This window comes from Stigmatopora argus, chromosome 1 (assembly GCF_051989625.1).
Source record: "Stigmatopora argus isolate UIUO_Sarg chromosome 1, RoL_Sarg_1.0, whole genome shotgun sequence".
NCBI lineage: Eukaryota > Metazoa > Chordata > Actinopteri > Syngnathiformes > Syngnathidae > Stigmatopora > Stigmatopora argus.
In genome coordinates this window covers 17,543,371-17,569,416 of record NC_135387.1, presented here as the reverse complement: position 1 = coordinate 17,569,416, position 26,046 = coordinate 17,543,371, and the positions used below count along the sequence as shown (strand labels likewise).

The window sequence follows — 26,046 nt, the reverse complement described above, 5'->3', positions numbered from 1 at the left end:
ACATTTAAAAGATCCTGCAGTGCTTGGACACGACAGACGACTTGCCACAATGATAATGACTGGAGATTTAACGTACCGTATTTTCACGACTATAAGGCGCACCGCATTATAAGGCGCACCCTCAATGAATGACACATTGTAATTTTGTTCCCATATTTAAAGCACACTGGATTATAAGGCGCCCTGTTTATTTTGGAGAAAATGTAAGACTTAAGTGCGCCTTATAGTCGTGAAAATACGGTAATGGAGATAAGGCTAGAGGTACTAGATCCAATGACTCTTTCACGCCAATAAGCAAGCTTCCTCATGTGTCCTAATAACCAACAGGTTCATGCGGGTTTTTAGGAAGTACTAGCAGAGTTTACAGGTAAAGCAAGCTCTATGTGATCAAGCTATCCCTGTGTTAAATATGAGATACGTTGAGGGGCACCTGACAAATTTGTGCATCTGTCTGAATGCATTTTGATACAAGCTTGATTTGGGCTATGTTCACAGCACATGTTGAAGCGACCTAATTCCAAGATGGTTGCCTTTATCCAACTGGAGTTAGATACTTTCTAACCCAACAAACTTCTGGGGAAAAATGAACTGAGTGGACTGAGCAAAAAGCGCGAAAACTAAATGTGAAATATTCTATGCCGTTTGTCCACCATGTGTCCTCTGCTGCCTTGTGAGCCGTCCTCGCCACAGCCACTCATTCACCTGGACAAGGAGGCGGCCCCACACCAAGAGCCACGCAACCACCCCCCGCACCAGGGCCACCATCCCAGCTATCTGACATTGACCAATCGTTTTTGCATTTTATCTTGTTTTTAAATCGTAAAATATACGCACGTTCTCACATTCTCATATTATATAGTCGCTATGTTGTTAGCATTGCATTGCATGGCATTTATTAGTCTGTAAAAGCTCTATTCTTGAAATGTGACGGTTGAAACAGTCACCTTTGCTCGTGATATCTGAACAGGCTCATCTGTGTAGCGCATTGTCAGACACCATTTGCATGAGAGGGAAATGTAAGCGCCTTCATTCGGGGCGGGGATAAAAAAACAGGTGGTCTTTCTGCGCCTCTCGTAACATCCGTTGCACATGTTGTTTTGATGAGCATGAAAAACGAGTTCATCTATGTGGACACAATAAGGAAGGGAAGAATCTGATGAGGAGCAGGACTGACCAGAGACTGCACTTGCATTTCCCTATGCAAATAACAGTAGCTGGCTACCTTGCACCAAGTTGCTCTGACTTGCACACGCTGGTGTTTTCTGTTGGAATTAACATGTTTTCTTCGCTCTTGTGTTGTATCTAGTAACACTGTAATCTGCAAGGATCTGTCCGTTTGGCTTTTCCGTGTACCCTGCTTTATTCGGAGAGTGACTCGCAAGGTCGTCAGACCTGGTGAGAGGGTGTGTGTTGGCCAGAGTGACAACGCCTTGATTTTTTTTAATGCCATTAGTCAATAAATGGTATCAAAAGCGGATGAAATATGATATTGATAGGACAGAAACCGTTGTTTTGACCCCATCATCATGTGTCACCACCACCATGAAAAACCAATGAGTGACAGTGCCTTTCAATTCCCTCCTACTCAGATTTTGTTGAAAATAAATTGTTGTTTACGAAGCAAGGGATCATTATTTCATATGTAACCCTCGACTAAATATCGACACGTGAAGAAAATGTAACTTACAAATAGGCTCATATTCACTTCTGCCTTTTTTCATTGTTCTGTAGCGAATGGCGTTTTCATTGAATGACACTCAATCTTTTTATATCTTTTTATATCTTTCTACATAGTTTATAGTAGAAGACGTAACATTTTGCGGGTACGATATGATTATTATGATGAGGGTGCCTGTTGGCCACAGGAAGAGTCCATTGCGTGTGGACAATTTCCACAACGGGCTGTATAATGCCCGATAATTGTGTAAACTCGGTATCCACTTATTCTAGTAGAGTCAAGAGTATACCTGTAATAATCCCCCCTAAACCCGTGTCACTCAGGTGTCATCAAGCTTTAATTAAGTAGCGCCCTGCTCAAATTTACCCATCTGTTTGATTGGGCCCTTGTATTTTCCTACGGGAAAACAAATGACTGCTTTTCAAATCCTGAGAATCAACAGCAGATTGACTACAATAATGGTAGGACGCAGAGGACCCGGGGGCAATGTGTGTCGGCAACGGCAGCAGCCGGTTGGAAGAGTTAAATGGGGTGGGGCTCACATTCGGGGAGTCAAAAAAAAAAAACCTTGCACAGCTAGCTGGCTACGTCAAAATCAAAGCATTTTGGAAAGCGATAAGCACACAGACGAGCTTCCTCAGGAGCAACAACAAAATGAGAACATGGTGACATACCCAGAGAGTTGAGCCAAGGTTGGCTGATATTGCATCAGTGGGAATCCCATCATAGCAACCAGCTGCCTGGGACAACGGTGTCTAGAGGGAGCAGAAAAAAAAAACATCATTAGATGGAACGTTTTGATCGAAGCCACCAAACATGAAACCTATTTCAAATATGAGAAAAATTGTTTTTATTATGGCTGTTATGACACAGCAGGGACGGTGCGTTATTAACAAAATCACCACCACCCCCCAAAAATCATTTTTAAAGCCATTTTATCGTTGAAGTTATGCAGACAGAACTCGTTGAAAAGAAAAGCATATAATCCTTTTAAAAAAAATAAGATGTACTTTTATATTCATTAACTGTAGCTTGATAGGTTAATTTTTAATTGAACTAATGCAAGGAGAAAGACAAAAGTGAAGATAAAAGAACCAGGAAAATGCCACACTTGAAAATCACCTCGAAAAGAGACAAAACAATGAATTCCTCCCTTTTCTCCATTAAGCAAATCTTACATGTTCAATATTAAATTATGTTTGGACATTTAATTGGATATTTTGAGGTACTGCGCTGCAATTCTGGTGTTGGGGTTTGACTCTTTGCTGGTTCAAACTTTCTTACTTTGGTGTCCTTCCACATACAGAAAACATGCTTGTTAGTTTCAATAAAAACATGACATTGCCCAAAAATAAGAATGGGATATGAATGTTTTGAACATGCTGGTAACCAGTCCAAAATCAGACAAAACAGATGCACGAATGGCTATTCGTGACAACCTTCAGCAAACTCACGTGCCGATCCTCCGATTTTGCACTCTTCAGGGAAGGCGAGGTGAGAAATTTGGCACAACTTGTTGATGGAATAACAGCAGTTTAGTGATAGTATACACAAAGCCTCATTATTGAGACTTGATCCCGAGCTAATTAGCGGGGGAGCACAATCCTTCAATAAACCTGATAAGCTGCTGCTAAACTTCAAATCAGCCAGAGAAGAAAAATTGTGCTTTTGTTTATATAATAACTACTCAATGCAAGTTGTTTACCCTACAAGTGATGTCATGAAGCAACCTCATTGTTAGTTTTGCTTATGACACCACAAAAGTGGTTGCCACATCACTACCATCTATGAGTCACCGGGTGGGATAGAAAGAGCATGTTTAGAATGAACGCGCATTTTGTAGCTTGTGTTTTCAGGTCATTTTCCAGATACAGGCAAGTGAGCGTTTATATATTGTTGATGCATTGTGTTTTAAACTAGAATTTTTTTACATAAAAAAGAACAAATATGGTGTTTTGCATCGTTCATTACCTTACAATAATTCAGGGGTGTCAAACCGGTGCTCAAAGGGCCACAGTGGGTGCAGGTTTTCATTCCAACTCAACAAGAGGATACCTTTTGCAAGTGTAATCAGTTAATTAAAGTCAGGTGCTACTTATTTTAGAAGACACCTGATTGGTTAAAATGTCAGCACTGGATCAGTTGGAGCAAAGACCAGGACCCACTGCAGCCCTCGGCAGAATCGATTTGACACGTGTGCCTTACATCATGCTTCAGTTGAACATTGCTTTTCTCCATTGCAATTGACGACTAAGGGAGTTAATATTCATTTTCTGTACTGCTTATCCTCACAAGGATTGCAGGGGGTGCTGGAGCCTATCCCAGCTGACTTCAGGCACCAGGCGGGGGACACCCTGAATCAGTAGCCAGTCAATCACAGCACACAAGGAGACAGACAACCACTTTAGGGACAATTTAGAGTGTTCAAACAGACTACCATGCATGTTTTTGGGACGTGGGAGGAAACCGACTTGGGATCGAACCATCGATCCCAGAACTGTGAGGCGGACACCCTAACCACTCACCCTCTAAGCCGCCACAGATATATATGATCGTTTTAATTTGAGGGTAGATCATTTCTTTATCAATTCATGTGTGTTCAGTAGAAAGTCAAGGACACTCATGTACTTGGGGTTGAACGCTACACTCAATTAAATCAATATTTTCGTGTATTTATTGCCATCTTTTAGTAATGTAATTGGTTAAAGGGTAATAAAATCAGTTCATAAATATGAAGTTGTGCAGAAAATAATCCCTAGAACATGTTAAACTGTTGAATTAAGCAGGAAGTAAATTAGTTAGTTTGTTTTCTTACAATAGATTGCTTATTATTATTGTTTTTTTCACCTGCTCTGTAGCAAACACGTTATTTAGAAAACTGATAGTTTTGGTTTCCTCAAAGGGATGTTAGTTGATAAAAGTCTCACTTTTCTTGACGCTCAGAACAGGCGCTCTTCCATTCATAAATGCATCCTAATAATATACACAAGTATTAATATTCTGTAGATTCCGATAGCGGGCAAAAGAACCTTACAAATTTCTGTCCTGGAAGCATTCGGTAGTAAATTACTTAAAAACGTGTAGCACGAAACTCTTACCATGTGATGAGCAAACATACTGATTTTAGGAGTCACCGAATGTTTTTTTTTTAATCAAGTTATGCTAACGAAGGAGTGACAAGGTAATGGCGTCCCCTGTAGAACCAAACACGCATGGCAAACGGAGAAATTAACTTCGTTGTAGTATAATATAAATACCGTATTTTATTTTCAAAACCACAGGGTGGCGCTGTTTCCTAAGAATGACTGAATTCCTACAGTGCCACGATGGTGTTTTCAATTGTGGTAGAGTAGAACTGGTGTCCGGAATAAAGTTTGAATTGAATATTAGCAAATCAAAATATAATCACGCGTATGATATCCGTGATTTTATGGAAAATATTATTTTTTAAATTTGTTTTAAAAGTAGTTAAGATTTTAATAAAGAACTAACAAAATAAAATAAATATTTTTTAGGTTATGAATTAAAACATTTGCTAAGCATTATAGGCAAGGATATCCAAGATTTTTTTTATAGTGAGTGTGTATGTATCTTCATTAGTAGAAATGTAAATTTAGTTGAAAAAATCCAAACATTAATCATGCAGTGTTTTTACATAAACACTCCACATTGTGATTTTTTATTTTTCTTATTTTCAACATCTCAAGAAATTAATATGAACTAACCTCCCAGTTGAAACAGGTTAAACGTGTAACCGACGAGTGATTGAATCAGTTTTCCACCAAATACCTCCAGGTTTGATTTGCGCCTTGCTACTGTTAAAGCACGCATGTTGCAGCCTCGTGATTGGTTCAACAAGCATCAGCATAAGATGCTGAGTCATATGTCAAATACGTCCAAGCCGTGAGACAATTAGGCCCAAACGGCAGGCGCCAACGAGCAAAGTGAAGAATTTGCACGGACAAATACGGCCTGTAGTGGCGTGATGCAATTAAGATCTATGAATGATTTAGTTTACCACTTTATTCATTACAGGCGTACTGCTGCCAAAATCGCCTACAAGCTAAGGTTAAGGGGACACAGATATATAAAACAGGTTTGGAGGCACGCCTTTGTGATTTTGTTGTGTTGTGTTGTATCTTGAAGATTTCTATGCAAGTTATTGGCAATAACCTAATCTGCAGCCGGTGAAGAACTATCCAAATAAAAGATTTGGGAGACAACGTGTCCATAGAAAAGTGTTCCATATTTATTGCAAAATATTTTTATACAGAAACTAAGAAAACAAACAGAGGAGGAAGAGACAGTAAGGCCAACATCAGAACTCTGAGAGCTGAACTGTACAAACACCAAAAAGTAATATTTGCTGCTTTAATATTATTGTCTTTTATACATCAACTGATTACTGGTTATAATCGATCACAGCTAGCTCCATCGCGGGAGATTGAAGGAAAAACAAACACATACAGACACCAACATTTTCATCATTTCTTTTCCATCAAGACATAATTCCATTTGCCTGAAAGCCTTGGAAGAAGAAATGGCAATTTCAAGAAGAATCCTTCCGCTTAATTGGCAAGAACTCTTTAAAACATAAATACGTTTGTGTGCAACGCTCCAAACAATGTGGGACTGATTATTGTCTGGAGGACAGTGTGGAATCCTTCCCCACTCTGAGCTTCTTACCAGCTTGTCTACTTCTGTAACTGAGCGTGCTCATTAGACTCCCCATTTTGCACGTCAAAATAATATAAGCGGAAGAGTTTGGACTTTTACTTTGCAAACCTTAATTTATGTGCAATGCCTCGTAGGATTTGGCACCGACATTGTGGAAAACCACCTCATAACAGAGTCGTCTCTTTTGCCTTCTCTCGACCCAACACGTAAAAAAGGTAAGCGTCACCCTTACCTTGACATTCAAATTGTACAAATTGGCTCTCCCAAAATCAGGGATTTGAAAAAGCCAAAGAAAAGAAAACTTATAAAATGAGAATACAAAATTAAAACCATCCTTGTCTCTGGAGGTTAATTACAGAAAATGAGTATTAAATAAAGCTTAATTTAGATTTTTTTTTCTTCAAATACACAGAAGCCCTTCAAGAAACACACCATGACAACAGAAAGATGGAGAGAGTACAATCCAGAGCGCCAAAGGAGAAAATGGGCTTTTTTTTGGTGTGAAATGACTCCAGCAGGAAGATAGACAATGTAACAACCTCAGTCATCTTTTGACCCTTCCTTAAATATATATATAAATATATATTACAGCACATTGAGTGGCTCAATAGCTAAACACAAATACTCTCCTGACTGGTGGTGATATACACAGTAAACACAGTGGACGCTCCCTGTTGGGCGTTAAATACACAAACAGTGTGGACGGGTGTTGGTCAAAGAGCTTTTCTTTTCTTTCTTTCTTTCTCTCGAAGAGGAAAAACGTCCATTCAATGCGTGTCAGAAACGTTCAAAGACTGACATTTGCCATTCCCAGGCAACTCCCGACAAAAACACAATATAAAGAGGTGATTTAGAACCTTTTATGGATATCACAAGTGCTTTCTGAAAGATCCGATACCCTGAGTAAGAAGCCGTAGTAGGTTTGAAAGGGTGTGTTTCAGTAGAATCAAAAACTTTTTTCCCCACCCATCTGAGCAAACGGGGGAAAAAAAAAAAAAAAGAGTACGTTACAAAGTAATACCGCCTTTGGCGCATAAATAAAAATCTGTACTTTACAAAGAAATAAAAAGCACAACAATGACAAATCACTCATTAGTGTTACAATATGCATATACTCATGCATATATTGTATAGTGTGTATTTTCTGCCCGCTTGCATACGGGCAAATGAGTGGTTGGAGACTATATAGAGCGCCCACTGAAGAGACTAATACTGATTACTATTTCCAGATCCAAATGAGAACTAATGGAATTCACAGGACAGACAGGGGGGAGGAGGGGCCTCATTCAGTGTAGCCGTGGTATCGGAACAGAGGGCGAGCCGGACTGAGAGGACGATGGGTAACAGACGTCGAAGCGGCAAGGTTTGGACAAATGCTGACTGGGGGGAAGGGGGGTTTAGAACCGGTGGGCTCAGACAAACAACTGGATGCGTTCGCGGATGGTCTGCCTGCAGATGGGGCAAGTCTTGAGGGCAGCGCTGCAGTCGATGCAGGAAGCGTGTCCGCACTGGAAGACCAGTTTGATGTGGTTGTCGATGCAGATTGGGCAGGTGATGCGTTCCTCCATCTGCCGGTAGCGAGACTGCAGCTGCTCCAGCAAGTTGTGTTGCTCCGAGTTCTCCGTGCCGGGGCTGCAGTCTACTTCCGTCAGGTCTGATACGGGCCAGAGACAAAACCACAAACTTCATGCGGGTCCACTCATCAGCATGGTTACTACAGCTTTCACTTTTAAAGAACACTCTTTCTTACCTTGCCGAATTTTCTTGGTGATTGTGACTTGGCATTTAATGCATTTCTTCATTCGATGGGCACACTCTGTTTAAGCAAGTAAGACATTTATTCAACACTGTTTGAGAATAGGCATTAGTCAGTAGGATTGTTTCCAAAGCATCAATACCATTTGCAGTTTTTACTCTAAAAAACCATGTTACGAGAATTTTAAAACACACGTACCGCCTGTTTAAACTTTTTTTTAATGCTCAAGCTGTGCTAACTGTTACAAAGGGTTTAAATGATAAAGTTTTTAGGGTTTCCCTCTAACTGAACAGTTTGGCCAACCATTAAATGATATTGTAATGGGTGAATTATCATAGAGTGATGTATATTTTTTGTTAAAACTAATTAAAAATGGCTAAGAGTATGAATTTTCAAGCACAAAGGGTTACCTTCGCAAGCCACGCTGTGCTGGCAGGGGCTGAAGAGAACCAGAAGAGCCAGCTCAGAGCAGATGAGGCATTCACTGGGCCCCGGCGGCGTAGGAACAACCAGATTGGTCATGGTGTTGGGTGTAGTGTGAACGCGTCGAAGGTTGGCGGCGCTCGGACCTTGGCCGCACGTTATGGCCTGCAGGCGTTGCAATCTGGGAGACGACAGCGAGGTTTGGCAACTTTAAATCTCATTATACTTGTGTAATGACAATAAAAAGCATTCAATTCAATTCAATTCAATTTTGACGACCGCACCATTTTTTTGCCACACACTCACCTGTACTTCTCCGAGAAGCTTTTGATGAGCTGCGGCATGGCGCTGTCCGCCACTAGATCCAGGGGGCTCTTCCCCTTGTGGTTGGCATAGCTGATGTCCGCCCCCTCCTGCGCGAGGAAGCAAGCGATCGCTGCTCCAACACTGAGCTCAGTATTCCCGAGAAGGCCCGAAGCATTGAGCTGGGAGCACACGTGATAAAGAAGGGGAAGCGGACGTGTGAATGGGAAAGAACAGACAAGACGCCCTTGTGATAAAATACTGGATGAAAATAGAAATCCAGGAGGTGCTGGCCGGGAACAAACATGTTTCAGTTCCATTTAAGCCATTTGTGTTGGTATATGACCGTCTATCTCTGACAATGATAACCAATGACGTAAGTGCATGGACTAAAGTGGAAAACCCGATAGAATTACTACATAGTATTCTATTTCTGCAGTGATGGACAGTATTTGTAACACGTAGGATTTAAAAATATGTAGTATTTCAATTACAAACACATTCTGTGATTTGTATTTCTAACCCAACCTAACACGCTAATTACAATCCCAACATATTTTATATTAAGTTACTTTAATTTCAAATATAAAACCAATGCTAGCTTGTTCTGGAACAACACAGTGCTCGCTCGCGTCACTATTCCAAAAGAGGACTTCTTCTAGAGATGATCCCAAAGTTTGTTTTTTTAAGTTTTGGAATCAATTCATTACTTCGAAAGGACTTGACTTGGATGGACTCATAAAATCTTTGCAAGTTTCTACAATGTCATTCCCTCGTCTGCTCCAGTAGAACGATTATTCTCATTCACTGGATTGCCCTCCTTTGCTTTTGCTTAGAATAATTTGCTTACATAGTAAGATTATTTGTGTGAAGCACAGAGAGAATGTTTTAGCAACAGGAAAATATTTTGGAAACAATGTTTTTGGGGGTATTTGGGGAGTTATGTATTTTGATTCCGATACAGGCTGTGTACATGTATTTGGAAATACATGGGGATGGATGTTGATCAGTGCTGCAGTGTTTGCAATCCCTTGGACTGGAAAGGGCATTCTTCATTGTTAGAATGACATTTACACTAACTCATGCGGAAATATATAAAGTTTAGAATGTGCCTCACAGAGCAAGAACTGAGGTTCTCTTAATTACGAGCCTGCTGTCGAAGCGTCCATCCATTTTGTTTTCTATTAAGGACATAGGTAACTGGATCCATGCCAACTGCCTTGAAGCTGGATCGAACTTTGACAGGTCATCAGCCAATCGCTGGGCACCGAGAGTGTAGAAAAACACCATTGAGGGTCACGTTCAAATATTCGGAACTTTTGAAGCTATGCGCTGGTTTAAGCGATTTTGTAACAGATGAGCACGATAATTTGAAACAATAATTATCACTATGTCAATCGGAGCCAAGCTGAAAATGTAATGGCGAATACTGAAATTAAAGTAGTCACGTTGTACAGAACATTTGAGTAACTAAGTGCCTCAGAAGACAGAAGAGAGCACAATATATATTTAAGATGTCACAAATTGATTGATGGGGCTTTATGTAACAGGATATCTTCCAGGGAAACACAATGTGACGTTTTTCTGTCTGTGTTCAACCACAGGCTATACTCAGAGCGCCATTTTGGTTTTAAATATAGGCGCTATCACATTCAATTTTTGGGCCTATTGCAAATCAGTTTTCGGAGCAAACGCATTAAAATTAAATCTGAAATGAGATCTTGTAGAAAGTCACTTCTTGTCCACGCAGAACATTGTACCTTAAAAAAGCTTCAGCTCCTTCGTTAAAACAAAACATTTCTTATCAGCGGTTTGTATGATAAACACAATCCATTTCTTTTGAACTACAAGCACCTGCCTCACCTTTGACCCTTTATTCAATTTGTTTGCTAGACTGAGACAACAAGGCAACATCCCAACATTCCATGGCTGTTTTTTGTTTGGTGAGTCCACTAGCATTTCTGCTCCATACAGTCAAATCTCATTACTATGCCACCCGGCAGGACCGAGCAAAAGTGGCATAGTAGTGGCAAAAACGTTTTTATTGTTAAAAAAACGGCTTTATTTTCTCAGGTTATCTATCGAATTGATTTCACTCACCCACAATGGGATCACAAAAAGGAAAAAGAGGAATGGAATGTACTGTATGACAGAAACTGAGCAATATTTAATCTATAAAGCTAGTTTTTCATTTGACCTATGCTTGACACCAGATCACCGCTGCCTGTTGTGCTAGGTCAGTCCACACAAGAACGTAGTGCTGACCTTGGACTCCTATGCAGATTAGGTATGATGTTTCCATACCTGTCAACCTCTGCCGATAACTGCCCTTATAAATGATTATGATTCCCCTTACAAACCCCCAAAAAACCTTACAAACACCGTACGACTCGTACGGTGTTTGTAAGGTTTTTTGGGGGGTTGTAAGGGGAATCATAATCATTTATAAGGGCAGTTATCGGCAGAGGTTGACAGGTATGTGTTTTTAACACAAAATCTTTTAACTGGGCCGATTAGAATAAATAGCTGACAATAATTGCATCCTTCTTGCTGAGAATGCCCTTCAAGGTGATTCTCTTAAATTTGACGCCTCATTTCTTGCTTTTCTCCCTGGCTAGCTTGGACTGATTCGACTCTTTCTTCGCACCATCGATTATCTCCTTCTCCTGCAGCGTAAAGTCGGTTCTCTTGCGTTTCTGAGCTGATATTGTGGGCTAAATTTCCAAAATAAATGAATTCGAATATACAACACACACACACAATAGTGGCGTAGTGGCGAGATTAGGGGGTGGCATTATAAATGTATTTTGTATTGAATTTTGTCGGGACCGAGCAAAAGTGGCATAATAGCGAGAGTGGCATAGTAACGAGATTTCACTGTACAGTGGTACCTCGACTTACGAGTGCCCCGACATACGAGCAATTTGAGATACAAGTAAAATTTTGAGCAAATATTTATCTTGAGATATGAGAGACATTTTGATATACGAGCATACAGCGGACGCAAGAGGCTGCTCATAACAACATCAAGGGCACTGTCTTTCTGGTCGCAACTCCCTCGTGTAATGCCTCTACGAGCACTGAGCGGAGCGTTGCATTTTATCATTGTTTTTTTCCCGTTAGTCAGTGCGAATGGTGTAGCGATCGCAAATACGAGAGGAGCATATACTACTTCTCGTTGGCAAGTGGTCGTGTGTTATCCTATTGTGAGGACATCATTGCCTGGGGCATTTTGGGAATATTTTGAAGGGAAGACAAAAGCAAACAACCCTCGATAGGTTGCATCTGAAATGCAGGGTGGAGGTGGGGCAAATAGAGCCAACCCAGGAGAAGAAAGGTATCAAAATAAAAAAAAATAGAATTAAGTTTAGTGTAAGGTTAGATTAAACTTATTTTTGGGTGTGTCTGCATCGTAATCCAAGTTCATCTAAATTTGTTTATGTTATGTCCGAGGGTTGGAACAAATTATTTTGTTTTTAGTTCATTTCTATGGGAAAAGTTCGTTTCAGTTAAGAGAAAATCGACATACGAGCTCAGTCCCGGAACGCATTAAGCTCGTATCTCGAGGTACCACTGTATTTATATTTGTATCGCTGGTTCTAATTATTATTCCCATTTGTTGCTGAAGTCAGCTATTTTTAATTCAGTGTTTAGGTGATAACCCTGACACTTACCCTGCAGTAGAGCGACGTGGAGGCACATCCTTCGCCAGTGTCCTCTGTGTTGCTGCTGCTACTCCCCACAGGGGGGCTCAGCATCAGGTTGGCAAGCTGTGGTCGCAGCAGGGCCACGTGCATGGCGGTGTCACCGTCCTCATCCTCCATGTTCACATCGGCGCCTTCCACCACCAGAAGCTGGATTAGATCAGTGTGGCCCTGCGTCACCGCCAGCTGCAGTGGCGTCTGGTTGCGGTTGTTGCGGATGTTGATGTCGCAGCGTCCCTGTGGGGGATCAAAAGCTTTGACTAGAGTACAACAAACTCAAACAATTCAAACTTCAATCTTGTAAAAGCATGTTTCACCTCCTTTATGAGGATCTCCGTGACATCACGGTGATTATTGAGAGAGGCCAGATGCAAGGCGGAGAAACCGTCTTCCTTTTTAACGTCCACCAGCTGTCGTGCTCGGCCTAGAATTTTCTCAGTGGCCCTGTCACCAGATGCAAAAAGCCTCAGGTCAGATCAATCCTTTACTGACCGTAGCCGTCTGGCAATTGGATATGCCACACTGAAACCTTGTTATGCCAAATCAATTTCAATTAATAAAAGACAGTCCATCTGTTTGCCCTATAACAGTAATTCAGTAAGATCGGTTAATTCAGACAGAATAGAATTGAATTGAATGCTTTTATTGTCATTACAAACGTATAATGAGATTTAAAGCTTCACCATGACGTGCACAAATAACAGTGCCAAATTTGCTGATTATGCCTTTAAATAGGAGCATGCAAAAATGATAGAGGCCAAAGGTTGACCCTGGAGGAACGCCACATGAGAATTGGTTGATTCTTAACAACTGCTAACTATTAATTAGAACATACAATAGATTGATTGATACATTATTAGCATGAGTAATACTGCAAAATTAGACATTTTTATGAGCACTAAACTTGGGAAACCATTGGTTGTTGTAGTGCAGTAGTCTGCCTGAACACATTTTTTTTTTTTTTTAAAGCACTCAAATGAAAAAAAAAAAAAAAGGTTATAAATTAAATTCATAATGGTAAAATCAAGAGTCAAAAAAAGAATAAAAACAATGTATGTGCTACCACCCATCATGTTATTTTGGTAAATGTTAAAGCATTTAACTGAGCTAATTGCTTTTTGCTTGGTTAAAAAAAGGCACTTTTGTGGAGTCCTACTAGTCCTAAACTGTAAAAGTAAATACTTTTCGTCCATTCTGAGGACCATAAAAGCTTAACGAGATCCTTGGGAGCCATGCTTCCTCTTTAAAAAGCCCGGCTGAGATAATGTTGCCATTACAAATGTAAATCTTTCCACAAGGATATGTCTTGATACATTAGCCGCTTTCTTTGTTGTAGGAAGGCAACAGGTTTTGCAGAATAACTCTCGGTGTAATTAGACGTAAAAAAAAAAATCTCACAGAAAACTAAGATGCACACGGCTTAACTTTATGAATTGTATTGGGGGAAAGACGACAAGGAACGTGTGCTGGAAGTCACTTGTGCCTCCAGCACAACATTGTCCCTGTCCTGTAGATCCGTGTGTAAGGCGACATTTGTCAAATTGGTCCATGTATGCCACTGTTCACCCAGGACAGAGTTGACCCCCAGGTAGCCGGCAGTCCTTTCTAAAAAAAATAGCTCAAAATCTGCAAGAGCATAAGTACTGGTGGCTCCTTAACTCATCATCAGGCAAATGCCAAAAATATCCTAGCTAATGTTAATAACATTAGCCTAACAATACGGTATAGTTTTCCCAGGGATTGGCTGTCAAATAAAATAAAAGACACTCATTTAAAGTACCAGGCGGAAACCTCAAATAAAGTGGCATCACTTAAGAAAGGAAATATAGTATATATATGGGGATGATGGTATTTTTCAGTCTTGTTTTTGTCTTCATGACAGCTCTTTGGGGACAATTTTCCACTGTGTGGTTTTGCTATAATTTGGAGGGAAGTTCAAATGAGGTCATAGAAGACCTGCAGCGCGAGAGCATCAACCTCATCACTGTGTATTGGAGGATGGTGAAAAATAGCCAAGTAAAATCATTTAGGTCTGGAGACTCAAAGTACTATAATAAAACATTCGCCTCAAGGTGGAAAAATGATTTTGACTTAGCTAACTGTGAGGTCTTAAATAATACGACAGATGTGTATTTTTAAGCCTTGTAGAGTAAGCCACACTTGAGGCTTTTAAAAAGTCTTCTTTTTCCTTGAATACAACAATACATGCATTGCTGTGTTCTACGAATAAAAAATACTGGGCATATTGAATACAGGAACAACTCTAATTTGACCTTTTAACAAAAGTTTACATTGTGGAATCGGCAGCTGAACTGTCCAAACACACTACACATGAATAATACATACTGAATTTACTCACATATTAGCCGCCTCGCGTATATGCCGCACCCATAAAATTGCCTTAAAATCGTTGAATTTTAGAAAATTTCGGGTATAATCCGCCCCTGATTCCCAATTTTCACCTCCATATTCATGGTTTTAGGGAGTACAAATGTGTTACTTTGAAGGGAAAATCTTAAGAAAAATCATCATAGGTGGTATTTCTGAGATACTGTATGAATCAAAAGCACATTATTAGGGTCAATAGCATAAGGAACTTAATATGCCTTTCTTTGTAAATGCAAAATATCAAATTATCCAATTTGGAAAAATAAATAAGTATCTTGATGAGACCTTTCTAATGACAGAAATTACAATTTTCTTAACAGAAGTTTAAGCTGTTGTGGCAGCCATATTGGTTCTAATGTCAAAATATCTCAATTCTTTCACCGGTTCATATTACTCCAATAGTTGTCGCTTTCGAACCAGAGATAAAAGGAAGAAAAAAAAAATCTAAGTGGAATTTTATTTCAAAATCAAGGCGACTCGCGTCTAGCCAGTCAGAGCATATTTAACTAGGTAAGATGGCGACGCCTTGGGCAAGCAGTGACAGGCACAATGTTTTCACGTTTTTTTCTTTAATTTCATTCATAGACGTCAAAATAATTTTTGGGAGCATTTATCTGTTTATCCTTTCTCTATTTTGAAATAAATGACCGTATTGGCCGCATTGTCTTGCGTCATTGTGTTATGGCATTGTCACCTTGCAGTTTTGTGCACTTAGTCATTTTATGCGCATATAAGCCGAACCCTCGATTCAGTCATTTTTTAGTCCGACAAATGGGGCTTATATGCGAGTAAATACGGTACCAATTTGTACGGAAAAACTAAGTTCCGGCAAAATCACAAAAAAGACAATTCACTATGTTATGATGAACTTTACTCACAGTTTGTTTCCTTTGAGAGCAGCATGGTGCAAGAGGTTGAACCCTCTGTGATTCTGCTGAATGAAGTCAATGTTGGGCACCATAACCAGGATCTCGATGATATCACGGAAATCTTTAGCAATGGCATCGTGGAGAGGTGTGTCCCCATAGGAATCCTGAGAAAAATGGTGTGTGCGTTGGGGGGGTTCAGAAAACATAACAAAGATCACATCGCAATGCTACTTTTCACTTGAATGACCACACTAGTCAAGCAGAAATATAATGCTGATAGTGAGTTAGAGGCAACTACACTCCATTACTTTAATTATGTCGAAGTGAATGGTCACAGTCAAATGACATAAATGGTAGTGTAATGGTGCAAGTGCTGTATTAAGATCCCTATGACATTTTCGACTGAGCCACAGTAGGCTATGGCATTGACTCGGTGAAGTCTTTGATGTATCAAAGACAACATTTCAGTTAGGAATGACTGAATGATCAGGGCATGATAGAAAGCCCTCTCACCTGGAGGTTGACATCGGCCGAATGCTCGGTGAGCAGACGCACGACATCTGTGAAGCCCTTGTTGACGGCGATATGGAGTGCTGTGCACAAGGAGTTGTTCAGGAGGTTAACATTTGCTCCCTTGCTCAACAGCAGCCGTGCAATCTCTGCCTGGTTACTGAGAAAATCAAGGATACACACAAACAATCAATTGAAATAATACTACTGATGGACGCCAAAAGTTCATATGTTTCTCAGGCACTCATTTAACTCAATGATTGCCATCGACTGCGCTAGATGTCTAATCCATTTTGACTGGGAGGTCTGTCACCACTGAAAAATCAGCTTGCGTAAGCAGGCCTCCCAGTTTCAGTGACTTCGACGTATGTTGTCATCTAAGAGTTAAATACAATGAAATTTAAACAAATCAACTGTAAGTGTTTGTTATGAGGCGCCATAACCAGTCCGTTACTTTTTTTATTGTTATTAATTGAGTTTAACATTTCATTAATTTATCATTCTATTCAGAAGGAATTGATGATTATTAATAATAAAAATTATAATATAAAGATTCAAGGTGTTTTCCTTCCCTTCAACACACTTTTTATTAGTTAAAAAAAAGAAGGAAAAAATTACTATCTCAGCCAAGGGGCTATATTTTAATAACTTGGGGAAAAAGTATTAAGATGTTACCAAATATCTTTCATTTTATGTGCACGAGTCACCAACTACACAGACCCGTTTTTTTTTACTATTGTGTTCATCCTCAAGCACCATTTACATCAATATTGTCTGATCCGAGTTGATCAGCACATTAGAATGAACTGCAATTTGGCAGTCTGATTGCACTATTGTTAGTGAAGCAACAAAAAGCAGTTGTGTCCTCACCCAAAGGCGGTGTAGTGTAATGCCGTATCTCCATCTTCATCCTTGACTTCAATGCCGCTGTTGGCCTGGAGCAAGGCCTTCACCACCTCCATGTGCCCCTGGTGTGCCGCCACCTGAAGTGCCGTCTTTCCCTGGTTTTTAATGTCCACCTGCCAGGGACATAAGCGCAGTTGAAGACTCATTTGTGGTGGACTGAACGCAGACGGAGAGGAATTTACTCTGGCCGGGAATAATCCCAGTATGAATGGAAACCACGTTGCTCATACACGTGGTGTGGAGCCTAATCCTAAATGGTGTAGTGGGTCACAACGTAGTTGTCACAAGCGGATATACTGGTAGATATTTAAATATGATCATCATAGGCGCCAAGATCTTTACAAGACAAAAGATGTTTTTTTATGATTCTATCAATGACACGTACAGTGTTATTTTATATATTTTTTTGCTGCAGGTACTTAGATGGTTTCTATAATGACGGAGTAAATTATTACTGCCAGTCCTCCTAGAAAAAAGCGTCTTCAACTCAGATCGCCACAATGGCAGTTTATTATTCATTTGTTTTATTAGATTAGATAGCTTTATTCACCCCGTATTTGGGAAATTTCTTTAATAAATAAATATATAAATAAACAAGCGTGTTGCTGATATATTATATATATATATATATATATATATATATATATATATATATATATATATACATATATGTATATATACATATATATTTATCCACATATACATACATGTACATACATATATATATAAATATACATACATAGACATAGATATACATGTATATATACAGTTGGTCTTAACATTCAGTTAACAATTACTCTAATATTATTTTAGTTGTCATATTTATTATCAACAGAATAACTTCAACTACAGTTGATTTTTTTTTATGAGAACACAGCCATCTTCACCTATAGACTTATTAACAGCAGAGAATTATTGATGTCACATGTAAGTCAGGGACTGCCTTCCATGGGTGTCATAACCGTGATTGATGTAGGTTAAGTCGTTACTGGGCAACGGCAGTTCCACTTTGATACATTGCGATTACATGTCACAAAGACATGAAATATTCTCCCTCCTTCGTATATAGAGAGAGCCAAATGAGAGACTTCCGTCTAAAATAGTTGGTCGGTCAGTTGAATTATTACAGCTACGTCAAATCATATTTTGAGAATGGGGAATCCCATTATTTATATTCTTACCGTGGTACTTTGAAGTCTGAAAGAACAGACTCATGGGGTTTATGGACAATGAAGAGTAATTTGGCAGATTTATACTAAACCTTCTCTTTCCCTTTACTGGAATGGCTTTTCCACTTGAAAATTGAGTGTTAGATTGTCACCTTTTTCTCCAGGTGTGATAGCATGATCGTTTCTTGATTTTGAAATCAAAGAAAGTGTGTCAAGTGCATGACAACCTTATCAAATGAGAAATGTGTTTTTTGGGAAATAACACAACTTTGCATTCGGTATCTGATGGACCCACTGTGTGTCATTTGTCAGATTCAGTCAGTACAAACTATTCAGCTATGCAGTGTAGAGTACACTTCGCCATACATCAATCAGTAAGAACAAATTCTTCACTCACCTTGTCAGGATACCGTTGTAACAACTCTCTGACTTTATTGGCACTGCCGTGTGCCGCCTCAATGACGAGCCGACTGGGATTGTCCTGCTCCGTAGACTGAGACAGCAGTTTCTCCAGCACCGAAATGACTGTACCTGAATAATGACAGGGACAAGAAGAGAGGGAGACAAATTCATGATTGGTCCACGATTGGCAATATGGTGGGCAATGGCATCCAAAAGCCATTCAGAGGACTGAAACGGTATCGCCAAGAAAAAAAGGATATTTTAGAATTGTCAAATTGAGTTGAATGCTAAACTGCAGGAATGAGTCAAAATGCCCAAGCCATGCAAAAAGGTCACACACAGATACAAGACTGCAAATTCTTGCACAACAAATAGCTTCTGGAGACGATGAGAAAAATACAGAATTATGACCATGCAATGAGGAATACTTTTTCAACAAATAAACCCCAAGCACACAGATTAAAAAGGCGAAAGACGGAAAACCTGCGGATACATAAGTGCAACATGAGAGGATGATTGGACAAACAAAAGGGGAGAAGACGGGCCAAAGTGTTCGAGATAAGCCCCCTTGGTCCTGGTGGAAGCCTTACTTCCAGATTCGCTGGGATTCTCAGCCGTCATGAGGTTGGCGTCCTCCTCCACCGGCTGCGCCGAGAGACACGCTGGGTTGAATGTCCACGTTTGGCCTCCAAATGCCACGCGGAGGTCGCCATCTGCATAAACTTTCAGCACCTTACCGACTTGTCCGAGCACCTGGAGGAAACATTTTAGGTAAACTCGATGAGTGGCCATATTCACTGATTGGATATTTTGCCCCTGCTTTCTCACAGTCTTTTAGAGAATATCAAGACATTCCAAGTCATTTGACTAGATTGCTAATAAAAGATGGTGTAGCATTGAGCAGGAGCGTACGGGAGCCATGCTGTCTGTCCATTCGCCGTGGCCGGCCTGCAGCCTCTTGACGCTATCCATGTCCTCTAAAACTCGCACGAGTTCGCTGACCCCAAACGTGTTCACCTAAGGGGAAATGAATTTCAGGCAAAATTACAAATGAACAAAAAATATGCTAGAGCGATTTGCTTAAAATTATCAATCTCTTGCAAGGAAGAAAATGCTAGTCTGTACCTTGGTGAGGGCTCCTGGGTGAAAAGTCCAGCGGATGTTGTTGCTATACTGGACTCTGACGTCTCCCCGGTCAGTGATTCTATGAACTGTCCCAATCCGGCAAATGTACTGCAAACACAAATAGGCCGTTTGGCCGTGGGTCTCTCTTTGCATGCCTTTTACCTCAATGTTCCCGTCAGTAGCGAAGACCGCAAGCACTAGTACTGTTTTCTATCACTACACTACATTAGGAATTTGTCTAAACAATCTTAAAAGGTCAAAGAAAATCCGATGCAAGTATGGTAAAATTGAAGTGCTTACGTCCTAATGAAAAACTCTTAAAGAGAAAGCAGTTAATGTATTTTTCATTCTCTTTGGTAATCTGTGTTGCTAATGGCAATGTCTGGGTACAGCGCAAAAGTCTTCTCCATTGGAGAATAAACAATGTTCTATGGATTTATTAATCACCTCTGCCATTTTGGGATTCCATCCTCCGTGGCCTTCCTGCATCTGTCGCAAAATGTCCACCTCCAAGAGACATTTGACCTTATCCCCCTGCTGGAAAGAGTGGCCATCGGCACTCTCCTGCCGCTGCAGTTCTGCATGCTCTCCTGTACAGACAGAAATTAAAATTAACAATAGGCAAACAAACTGTAAAAAAAAATCCCTGATTTTATAATGACCAAGAATACCGTAATCCCCCCCCCCCCCCCCCCTCATCTGCTTAACTAGTAGCCTTGTATTAGACAAACTAGATTTTTGAGGAGTTTGTAAAGTCAATAGAGAAAGCGGCCTTACCGAGTTTTGGTAAGTGGTCTTTGTAGTAGAAGCCTCCTTGGCCATCAGACACGTATTTGAGGTCCACTTTGCCCTTATGCCCCATTCGGTAGACATTGGTAGTGCCGTTAGTCCAGGTCACACTTGCCACGCTGCGACCAGACTCTGTATCCCAGCCACGAATGTCCACTACCTTACCCACCTTACCCTCCCCGCCTACACATTGGCAAACACAAATAGGTACGAGATAATCAGAGTGTTGGTAAACAGGAGATCAAGGGAAAGGATTGACTGCCACGCTGTAAACAGGAGTTGTTTGGAAAGGGAAGAAATGTCAGCAACAGATTAAAATAGAAGCAATCTTGCAGGTGAAAATGGAAGGGCAGTTCTACAATAACAGCATATGCTAGACTCATGCGTGTGACAAGAATAGTTAAATCCCTTTCAATGCTGCGTGGAAAAGACAAGGCGCAATTTCTGCTGTCAGGTTGAAGCACAAAGACAATACTCATCGATCGTGTAATTTGCGTGAACTTTCATCAGGCTTCTACTCTGCCCGAACACATCATCTCAACCAGCGAGCTGAAAGACTACTTGGTGGGATTGGAGGTTATCGAGCATGCTCAGAGCGCCCTGCATGCAGGTATCACATGTAGCATCTCAACCAGATGAGTGGGTGACTTGAAGTCACAAAAATGACATTTTGACTCATTCGCTCCAGCCCAGAAATGGGAGCAGAGCTATGTTATATTGTAAAAATTCTAAAAAAAATTCTCAAAGGGACCATTCAGTTTTGATTGAGAAACCAACTTCTTGTATCTGAAAGAGAGCATTTCTCTAAACTTTAACATCTCTTAAATATCTATGCTGTCAGCACTTGCGTGAAGAGACGTGTTTTAGGCTGTAAAGTAGAGTGAAGAAGAAAGGCACATTTGTGCAACAAACACAGGTTACTGGCAAAGTAAGCACATGCAGAAATGTTGACATCGCCTTTCATAGTTTGTTGAGTTGCGGATGAAGAAACGCTTTGAAAATGCAAGCTACCCTGGGTGCGTCGGATCAGCAATAGCAGTTTAGGGGTAAGAACAGCACCCACTTCACGGCCCACTCACCGTCTTGATTGCCCCAGTCCCAGTCAGGTCCCCGAACCACCTTAACTCCCTGAAAGATTCCTTTGAGGATGATCCGTGGAAGGTTCTGCCTTGGTGGCAAGCTTACTCTGTGATAAAAAAATAAAAATAAAAAAAACATGAAGAAACAGTTAAGCAAACACTCGTAAATCTACTGTGTAATAGTGAGTGCATGGCTTGACCCTAGATCTCCGAGTGGCCACTTAACGCTCACTTATACAAATCCAGTAAAGCAGAGAGGAAAATCAGTGGCGGTATTTTTCTTTTTAATCCCGATAATCATACCCGATAATCATAATCCAAAAATGTTATTTCCCTCTCATACCATGCACATGAATTAGACCTGACAAAATATTAACTATATGTATCAATATACCAAATCGAAAGTAACACCAATCTCAAACCCATAAATGGATAACATATTTTCTTCAACTCTCGTAGTGTCAAAATAATGCGTGCTGTTGTGATGCGGAGAATCGAAAAAAGCAAATTCTTCACTAAACAAAAACAGACAGCTACAGGCAACCACATCTACAGTCTAAAAACACACTTGCACAGACCATCGTTGCTTCGTAATTAAGCGAACATACCTTATGGTAAAGATTTGATCAGATCTGGGTGCAAAAGAGCTGCCTATTCCCATAGTTCAGATCAAAGACTGACATTCATTTAAGATGGATGAGGTCTCAAGACTGTGTCATTAAATTTGAAATCCAGAGTGGGCTAAAGGAGAGTCCAACAAATGGCGGTGTCCAAAAAACGCTATAGAGGCTTGGCAGCTCTAATGTTATTCATAAAGTTTAGCCCTTTTGGGAATAAAACTTAGACCAAATAACTCTTTCTCACTGGAAAGATTTGTCCAATTTCATCAAATCCTCAGTAGCGGAAGGCAGCAAATCTTTGTCTGAGCAAAGTTGTGTGGCGAATAGTGTGCATTTGAAGACAGATGCTTCGAGGTTAATCCTTGAAAGCGGAGCTTTAACAAAACAGACAGGCTCAGGCAAAGTGTTGGCGCCACCTTATATGCTTAAGTGCAACCAAGTTCACATCAGCCATCACAGACAGCATCAAGTGCTCTTGTTGAATCCAACTGAGCTTTTCCGACATGGCTCTGGTCACGTAAACAACTTTTTTTTTTGGTTTTTCGACTGCACTGCAGCTGCGTACTCTCTAATAGCTCCTTCCATTTTAAAAAGAGGAGAGATACAGAGTCCATGGTGATTGTGTTAACTGTAGTCCAAGTATAATTAGTATATATGATATGACAGACACAAACACCAACAAATGCGGCTAAGAAACAAGGCGATTTCAAGAAATAGAAGATATATAATATAAGAAACATCACACACTAATATTAGTCTGGCTCGAGTATGATTTTTGTTCAACAGTGAATACATTTACAGAAAACCATCCGTCTCCCATAATTACCAGGTTTAACTGATGGTTTCAATATGGCATCCTTTATGTACTTAGTTTTCATTTTTTACGGTTATGAAGTATATAGCACATTCATCAAACGGAAAAATCATGCTGCATACCCACTAGTGAAATAATGACAAATCCTATTAGTCCACATCTGTTGTTTACAATTGCATTCCATCATCATGTTGCTTTTCAAATAATTCATTATAGATTTTAATATATTTATATATTTTTTGAAATAATTAAACAACAGAGATCATTCATAACACCACAGCCATCTAGTATGCCTTCACGAATGATACCACGTGCACTTCCCATGATATGAAATGTTTTCTTTTCATGCCACTCAGTGTTTGCCCTTTTCCAAGCAGCCATTCTTAGAAAGACAAAAGCTCTATTAAGGGATCACGATTTCTAATCCAGAAAGACCAAATGCCACCTTTCTGACCAGATGGGATCACAGCAGCAGAGCTACAATTGGCGTCCAAGTCAACAAGTCTGCCGAGGGTCATCCTGGGAAAGCTCCGAGAGGAGCATAAACCAAGACAACAAATTAACAGTAGCACTACTTTCATAGATCACACTGGTTTACTTTGAATGACCAAAAAAAACTTGCAAAACTGATGGAAAATGTTTGTGATTCCGTAGTTGAAATCGAGAAATCTCTGCATTAGTCAGCAAATATCCATATATGTATTAGTCAGAGAGAAAAACAATTCGCAGGGTTCAAAGCAGCTTAAAATTAAAGCACTCAAACTGCCTGGTAGTGCAAACAACTTAAGCCAATCAGCATTCAATACAAACCCAAACAAACACTTACATATGCCAGACAAAATGGGGCAAAATACCCTACAGAGTTATATATTATATAATGCTTGGGATCAGCCAATTTGGATTCCGATACAAATCAAATGTATTTTTGCATCTACATAGACAGAAGGTATTTAGTTTTGGTGCAACCACCAAATTTTCCTTCCTCCTTGTGTAACAGAAAAATATTTGCCATGTGACAAAAAAAGTTTGTTCTTGCCTTTGAAATAAAAATGTCAAAGAGCAGGCAGGATTTGCCCTTTTTTTCCCCCACAATAAAATATTTGTAGTGTCAAGGAGGGGTGATATAATCATTCTTCCTTTGGGTTGTAAAACGTTTACAGGCAATCCTCTGGATGTATGGTGATCGTGACTGTGGGTGACGCGTGGAAGAGGGCCGGAAGAGGTGTGCAGCTTGATATGCAAGAGCAGGATTAAGCAGCGACATGCCCTGATAAATACCCAGATGCTACGTGCAGCTTGTTTGCGTGCAAGAGCCGATTAACTAACTGCAAAGCACATATGCTCCCTGCACTGTCCGCGTGCATAAACCAACAACACATACTACTGTAAACAATACTTTGGCTTTTAGCTTTCCAATATTCGGACAAGTTCCAAGTAATAATTCAAAATAACTCATCTCTCCCTTGTCTAATCAAAACGATGTGTCTATTTTTTACAAAAGGAATATTCATGTTTCGGGGATATGACCATACATTTGACCATGACCATGAATTTGTACAGTACAGAGTTTATGTTGTTGCCTTTAGGCAGAAAAAAAGATAACATGGTTCACTGTAAAGCACAAGTCAATTTAAAAAAGGCCTCACACACATTTAATTTAAGCTTTCTCATATTATCTCGTGAACAGCAATAATTCCTGAGTAAATAGATGAAAAAAAATCTACCTCATTAGAAATATTAACCATTACATTGTAAGGTCCCAACACTTTTTTTTATTACAGTAATCCCTCGATTATCGCGGTTAATGTAGACTAGACATGGCCGCGATAAACAAAAAAACGTGAAGTAGGGTCACCCCTATTTTAAAAAAAAAAGTGCTGAGTCCTAGTATCAAGCGGAGAACAGGGGAGTGGCTTCTGCTTGCGAGTTTCAGAGTGGATTTTCACATTTTTATTGGATTGGATAACTTTATTCATCCCGTATTCGGGAAATTGCGTTGTTCCAGTGGCACTTATGAACTTAAAATTGTATTTATTTATTTATTAACTTCAGTGCTGAGTTCTAGTAGCAAGCAGAGGACAGGGAGTGGCTTTCGCCTGCGAGTTTCAGCGTGGATTTTCACATTTTTATGAACTTACAAAAAAATGTAATTAACAAAAAAAAATTCCCCTGGAAAAAATGTGATTGAAGCCACGGTATTCGAGGGATTACTGTACATTGTTTAAAGAGAGTTTAACATAGAAGAAAAACCCTAGAATGTGCACAATTATATGTATTTCTGTATATGAGACTCGTAGATTCACAATAGCGTTAACTGGAGACTACTACTACTTCCCATTGTATAAGCAGTGGCCACTATTGGCTTTTTGTCAGGGCAAAGTAAGCTCCAGAAATACAAGGGCGCCGCATCATAACCTCAAAGACAAATCAATATATCTGTTCCTCAAACGCCATGTTGCATCAAACTGTTATATAACAGGTAGTGGGAGAGAACTGGATTACCATCATCAGAGTAGTATTTTATGGGAGACTTAAAATGCGTCACCGTTTTGTTCAAACATGTTTGGGTTAGAAACCCTCAACGTGCAGTGATTGCCAAATTCGTTAGACCTCCAGTCTATGACAGCAAGACATCCAGCAACACCAAGTGCTTACACATGACATGAAATCTAAACGGGAGACTTCTAAAGGGAGAACTCTGGCATGTCAGGAAAACACAGGGCAAAAATACAAAGAAGTAGAATGAACAAATGAAGTTGAACTTCTGCAGTGTGATGATTTGTGTCACTTTTGTATTAACACGGCATAAATATTGACCTTCAGTACATGGAAAA

At 40.0% G+C, this 26,046-nt stretch overlaps 2 protein-coding genes across 4 annotated transcripts in view; both read right to left on the bottom strand.

Annotated features, from left to right (window-relative positions):
• The window catches only part of LOC144077270 (uncharacterized), a 38,805-nt gene extending 34,015 nt beyond the window's left edge, over positions 1 to 4,790 (bottom strand). Inside the window, exons 1-2 of the mRNA XM_077604880.1 lie at positions 4,777 to 4,790; positions 2,353 to 2,433 (exon numbers count right to left, since the gene is read on the bottom strand). Of these exons, the coding sequence (XP_077461006.1) occupies positions 2,353 to 2,433; positions 4,777 to 4,779 (84 nt within the window). The 5' untranslated portion in view covers positions 4,780 to 4,790. The remainder of the gene's footprint in view (positions 1 to 2,352; positions 2,434 to 4,776) is intronic.
• A 1,115-nt stretch (positions 4,791 to 5,905) lies between these two features.
• The window catches only part of mib2 (MIB E3 ubiquitin protein ligase 2), a 34,028-nt gene continuing 13,887 nt past the window's right edge, over positions 5,906 to 26,046 (bottom strand). For 2 of the 3 annotated variants that reach the window (XM_077604801.1, XM_077604793.1), the window contains exons 4-19: positions 21,779 to 21,885; positions 20,688 to 20,882; positions 20,358 to 20,500; positions 19,911 to 20,018; positions 19,698 to 19,802; positions 19,376 to 19,538; positions 18,781 to 18,914; positions 17,179 to 17,327; positions 16,312 to 16,468; positions 15,808 to 15,962; positions 12,859 to 12,985; positions 12,512 to 12,778; positions 8,841 to 9,019; positions 8,522 to 8,715; positions 8,106 to 8,171; positions 5,906 to 8,009 (exon numbers count right to left, since the gene is read on the bottom strand). In XM_077604801.1, the coding sequence (XP_077460927.1) occupies positions 7,768 to 8,009; positions 8,106 to 8,171; positions 8,522 to 8,715; positions 8,841 to 9,019; positions 12,512 to 12,778; positions 12,859 to 12,985; positions 15,808 to 15,962; positions 16,312 to 16,468; positions 17,179 to 17,327; positions 18,781 to 18,914; positions 19,376 to 19,538; positions 19,698 to 19,802; positions 19,911 to 20,018; positions 20,358 to 20,500; positions 20,688 to 20,882; positions 21,779 to 21,885 (2,491 nt within the window). In that variant the 3' untranslated portion in view covers positions 5,906 to 7,767. Of the gene's footprint in view, positions 8,010 to 8,105; positions 8,172 to 8,521; positions 8,716 to 8,840; positions 9,020 to 12,511; positions 12,779 to 12,858; positions 12,986 to 15,807; positions 15,963 to 16,311; positions 16,469 to 17,178; positions 17,328 to 18,780; positions 18,915 to 19,375; positions 19,539 to 19,697; positions 19,803 to 19,910; positions 20,019 to 20,357; positions 20,501 to 20,687; positions 20,883 to 21,778; positions 21,886 to 22,386; positions 22,892 to 26,046 lie in introns of those variants that run through there. The other variant, XM_077604809.1, reaches the window with a different exon arrangement.